This window comes from Otolemur garnettii, unplaced genomic scaffold (assembly GCF_000181295.1).
Source record: "Otolemur garnettii isolate 467f Iridium unplaced genomic scaffold, OtoGar3 scaffold00281, whole genome shotgun sequence".
Classification (NCBI taxonomy): domain Eukaryota; kingdom Metazoa; phylum Chordata; class Mammalia; order Primates; family Galagidae; genus Otolemur; species Otolemur garnettii.
Window position 1 is genome coordinate 638,246 of NW_003852676.1, and position 5,680 is coordinate 643,925.

The 5,680-nt window shown below is 50.1% G+C and overlaps 1 protein-coding gene across 1 annotated transcript in view; it reads right to left on the reverse strand.

Moving 5' to 3' along the window:
• Positions 1–5,680, reverse strand: part of RAB36 (RAB36, member RAS oncogene family) — an 18,897-nt gene that overhangs the window by 10,637 nt on the left and 2,580 nt on the right. The window contains exons 2-3 of the mRNA XM_012813592.2: positions 4,166–4,279; positions 3,592–3,672 (exon numbers count right to left, since the gene is read on the reverse strand). Of these exons, the coding sequence (XP_012669046.2) occupies positions 3,592–3,672; positions 4,166–4,279 (195 nt within the window). The remainder of the gene's footprint in view (positions 1–3,591; positions 3,673–4,165; positions 4,280–5,680) is intronic.

A 5,680-nucleotide genomic window follows, 5' to 3' on the forward strand; every position in this document is an offset into this window, starting at 1 on the left:
GGTTGCTGTGAGCTGTAATGCCATGGCACTCTACCCAGGGGGACAGCTTGAGGCTCTGTCTCAAAAACAAAAAACAAAAAACCCAAAACAAAACAAAACAAACCAACAACAACAACGACAACAACAAAAACTAATCTCAAAGTTATAATGAAATATCACGCTGGGTGCAGTGGTTCATGCCTATAATCCTAGCACTTTGGAGGCTGAGGTGGGCAGATGGCCTGAGCTCACAGGTTTGGAACCAGCCTGAGCCAGAGCAAGACCCTGTCTCTAAAGCCAGGTGTTGTAGTGGGCATCTATAGTCCCAGCGACTTGGGAGGCTGAGGCAAGGCAATTGCTTGAGCCTAAGAGTTTGAGGCTGCTGTGAGCTGTGATGCCACGGGACTCTACTGAGTGTGAACAAAGTGAAACTCTGTCTCCAAAAAAAAAAAAAAAAAAGAAAAGAAAAAGGAAATGATGGCACATATGGAATAGTTTTTATTAGTTTTTTTTTGAAACAAAGTCTCACCCTGTCACACAGGCTGGAGTAATGTGATCATTACTTATGGCAGCCTTGACTCCTGGGCTCAAGTGTTCCTCCCACCTCATCTTCCCAGGTAGCTGGGATTATGGGTGTGCACTTTCATGCTGGCTAATTTTCAAATTTTTTGTAGCGATAAGGCCTTGCTATGTTGCCCAGGTTGGTCTCATACTCTTGAATTCAAGTGATTCTTCATCCTCCTGCCTTGGCCTCCCAAAGTGCTGGGATTATAGGCATGAACCACCACACCCAGATTACATTTGTTTAGAATTAGAAAAAAATGAAATTACACTAAGTGACCATTATTTTCTGCCATCACATTGGCTAAACATGGCAAAGATGTGGGGAGAAGGGCACTGTTGAGGCTGCTGGTGCGATCTTCTATGCATGGGAATGGTTTCCCACCCCCACCTACTCTGTCCCTCTGGGTGGTGCTTGTATCTACAGCTTCCCTACCCAGCCCTACTGTCTCTTCCAGGTTTGAGGGCATCAGTCAGGCTCTGCAAGGGCCTAGCTGCCTTCTCAGCTTCAGCTGTGATGGAGACAGCAGGGATAGTAGGAGCTTTGTAAAGGGCAAGCTAGGAAACCTCACTGCGTCTCAGTTTCCTTATCCGTAAAATGAGGTGCTCATATAGCACCTTTTCATGTGGTCTTTGGAGGAGTAACTTAATAATCATGCAGGTGAAGAGCTTAGCTCAAAAGTCTGCTCTTGTACAGGAGAGTGTCAACTACCACAGGAAAAAGCTGACTGTTTTTTCCTGTCAACTTCTGTGACAGCTTTGAGTTATGGGTAAACCAGGACACAGTGGTCAGTAGAGGAATCTCACTGTTCTGGACTGACTAGAGAAGTGTGGTAAAGAAGGCCCCAGGATAGGAAGAGTGAGCCAGTTTTAAAGACAGGAAAACTGAGGCACACGGAGTAGAGGGAAGGACTTTCCCAGGCAGTGCTCTATGGACTCAGGCCGACCTGACCACAAATTCCTCAGGTCTGAAGTGGTGTGGTTCTGGGATGCAGGATGAACATGGCCAGCAGTGGTCTGTGACCCCTGACTCCTGTAGGCAGGAGGAGGAGAATCCCACCTTCTATGAAAACAGGATGGATGCTCTGGGCTGCCTTCCTGGGGCAGGGAGCTCTGGAGCCAGACTCAGCCAGGTCAAATCCGAACTCCACCATGCCCAGTTGTGTGATGTCAGGCACCCCCTCCCCAATCTTTCTGATTCTACTGTCCCATTCTGTCAATGGGGTTCTTTGTCCCATGAGATCTGGACTATTTTGTGCTAATAACATTTCCTTTTTTATTTTTTGAGATTAGAGTCTCATTCTGCCACCCTGGGGATGAGGGCTGTGGAGTCGTCAGAGCTCACAGCAACCTCAAACTCTTAGGCTCAAGTGATCCTCTTGCCTCAGCATCCCCAGTAGCTGGGGCTACAGGAGCCTGCCACAACATCAGGCTATTTTTAGAGACAGGGTCTTGCTCTTGCTCAGGCTGATCTTGAACTCCTGAGCTCAGGCCATTCACCTGCCTCGGCCTCCCAGAGTGCTGGGAGTACAGGAATGAGCCACTGCACCCTGCCACACTTCTGTTTCTTTTGGTTCATGAAACACCAGCCTCCGTCTTCTCTGGCTACCATTGTCATTACCAAAGAAGGAGGAAGAAAGAATGGCTGCAGAGCCCAAATACCCGGGGTTTATGGTCACCTCCTCTTTACAAACCTGGGTGCAGAATCCAGATGATACAAAAGACCCTTCATTCCACAGAGAGGACCTCTCTCTCTCTATGCCTGTCCCAAGCCACACAGGCAACCACTGAGAGTAGGGGCTTATGTATCCTTCAGGAAATATTTTCTGCATGTATAATATAAACAAACACAAGACATTCCCCCATCTTTGTTTTTGTACAACAGGAGTGCGTTCTACACGCTCTGCTGCACACTGCTCTATTCTTTGCATTTCTATGTAATGATTTACTTGGGCTCTCATTGCACAGCGGCCTCTGAGGAGGTGGCTCCTTCCTCACATCTGTGCCAAGAAGTAGTGCTGCTTGTTTAGCCACCCTCCTCTCAGAGGACATTTACGTTGTGTCTGACCTTCTGCTGTTACAGTGGCCGCAACATTTGTCCTTGTGCACACTGTACACCACATCAGGGTATCCACAGAGTAAATTCTTAGAAGTGGAATGGCTGGATCAGAGGCCAGAGGCATCTGCAACTTTGATAAATATTCTCCTCCTGTCCCCTGTGGAGGCTTTACTGATTTGCATTGACAGCTGCAATTAATATCGGATTTTAATAAAGAATAGAGTTGTGAATATTGAACACAGAATGGCAAGGGCAGAGAGCCCTGGATTTGGGGTCAGGAAACTGGAATGCTATCTTGACAATAGTAATGATAATGAGAATAACAGCAGCTATGACGCAAGGGAGCTCCCGTGCACCCCAAGCCAGGAATCATCCTCGTGTAGCAGGTCTGAGAGGCTGAGTACCTTACTCATGTACACACAGTTTACTAACGGAATCAGCATTCACAGCCAGGACTGTCTGACTGCTAAATCCATGCCCATATAACCTCCATGCCACCGTGGTACCTGGTTGTTGACATTAACTTGCTGCATTGAGCAAGCCAATGGCCAGAGTCCTAGCTTCTTTTTTTTTTTTTTTTTTGAGACAGAGCCTCAAGCTGTCCCCCTGGGTAGAGTGCCGTGGCATTACAGCTCACAGCAACCTCCAACTCCTGGGCTCAAGCAAGTCTCTTGCCTCCACCTCCCAAGTAGCTGGGACCACAGGCGCCCGCCACAACGCCCGGCTATTTTTTGGTTGCAGCCGTCATTGTTGTTTGGCGGGGCCGGGCTGGGGATTCGAACCCGCCACCTTAGGTGTACGTGGCTGGCGCCTTAGCCGGTTGAGCTATGGGCGCCGAGCCGAGTCCTAGCTTCTTAAAGAGAAGCCTGGTAAATTGGATAAGGGGCAGACTCCCTCATTTGCCTGCTTTATTACTGGGGATGAGTGCAGACTGGGGGAAGTTGGTGTGGCCACAGTGTCAGGAAAGCAGTAGAGACATAATGACTCTCTACCTTAGGGAAGCTGGCAATGACGCGATCTCGGCTCACAGGGGGCCCCAAAGGTGTCAGGGAGGACCTCATTCTTCCAGAATCCTGTGGACACAACCAGTGAAAAGGGAGTGAGGGAGTCATGCAAATACTTTAACACTCACCCATGAGTTTCTCCCTAACTTCTCATCAGCTTTAAAGACAGATCTACGCCTTCCTCTCCTAGTTCCTAAAGGATGGAACCTCGGGGTGTACGCGGGGGCCTTTTAGTTTCAGCCTTTTTCCTGGAAGCCCTTAGGCCCACCCAGCGTCTGATCTCTCAAACCTACTCTGCAGCTCATTCTCTCGTTCAGCCCTTCTCCCCACTAGGGTGGCCTTGGCCAAGGTCTGCTGTTATCCTTCCGCACCCGACCCGGCTCCTCCTCTGGGACCCAGGGTGGTGAGTCAGGAAATGAGGCGGCTCTGGGACTCGCAGGCCGCGTTCAGGTTATGGGGGTGGGCAGTGGGCGTGGGGTGCGGCGCCCTCGCGACCCCGGCCTCCGGGATGGCCCCGCGCGGGGGAAGGCTGAGGATCGCACAGAGGGGCGGGCGAACTCACCCGCAGCAGCTGCAGAGGCTGGGGGTTCGGCGCGGCCTGGTCTGCACCCGACCCACGGCGGCAATCACCAGGGCAACGAGGGACACGCCGGACTTGCCGGCGTCTGACGAATCCCTGACGTTGGGGGCGGGGTATGGGTGGAACTAAGGCGGAAGAAGTCCTCCCAGGCCCTGCACGGGCGATCGCCATAGCAACGAGAATTTTCCCCAGAGTCCGAGAGGGGCGGAACGCTGGGAATCACCATGACTACAAGGGCGGTGCTGGCTGGAAGATAGTGGGCGGGGCCAAAAGGCCAGGGAGGTGGAGCCTGTCTGAGGAGTGAGGCGTGTAAAGTTGACAGTGCAGAGATTCGTGCCACTTCTGGCGCTCCTAGGTTGGGGGGGGGTGGTGGCAGTCAAGGTATAAGAGCTCTTGCTGTAGTATTGGTGTTTGATTGGAGTCAAGCACTCTCCAGCGGCAAGGGATGGATGTCTCCCGCATACTGACAATCTGCATAGTTCCGAATCCAAGGTTGTCTGAATATCATATGCCCGGCTTCCAGAGCTCAAGCTTCAAAATTGATTTTCTTGATTAATGACTACTGTAAAGCTTACCCAAGTCACGAGCTCCTCTGATCTAATTTCTGTTTGAACAGTGAAGTATGTGAGACTAGATGGCCTCTAGAGACCGTTATAAAACCGTGGAACCAGATTTGGAGGAGTCTTCTGGGGTTCCCAGCTTTGAGATACTATTTGGTTCAGCTTCCTTATTTCTCTGTATCACAATATGAGATCCTTGGTACACAGATCTCAGTCAGTCATCTTCACTTCAAAGCTAAGTGTGCTGCAGGCTGATGTTTGATGCCTTTTAACAAGTTTCACTGCAAAGGTCACAGGCTTAGGGGTGAATTTAGGTGGGTTGCTCCACCTCTGGTAACTCAGTCTACTCAGCTATAATGTGGACCTAATTATCTACTTCAAACGTTCGCTGTGAGATTCACTTGAGATGGTGAAACTGCTTTTAGAGTGTAAAGATGGATTCAAGTCCATTAACATACATTTGTTCTACATTTCCTAAAAGCCTCCTGGTATTTTCCTGGCAATTGGGAAGCAAAGAAACAGAACTGACCTGGTGTCCACCCTCCAGGAAGTTGGTGTCCAGCAGTCCAGCATGGCTTGAGGATACAACTGTGCAGGGCCTTGAGTGGTAGGCTAGGAGTTGGACCCAGGTCTGAGATAGTGGGGAATAGCCGGAGGGTGGGTGGGTCTGGCTTGCTTTTGAGAACCATCACTCTGGCCAGCTATGTGTTGGGTCTCCTGCAGAGGGCCAACCTTTGTCATTACCTGGCCAGTCAGCTTGCAGAGTAAGGAGAGTGGGCCAGGGCTAGCTAGCAGTCCTGGGATCAGGATGTATGATTTGGGGAAAGCTACTGAACCTAGTCCCCAAACTGGATGTTATCACTTCATGGATGTACTTTGAGGATCTGCAGGCAGAATGGGGACTGAAGACTCCATTCTTTTTTTTTTTTTTTTTTTT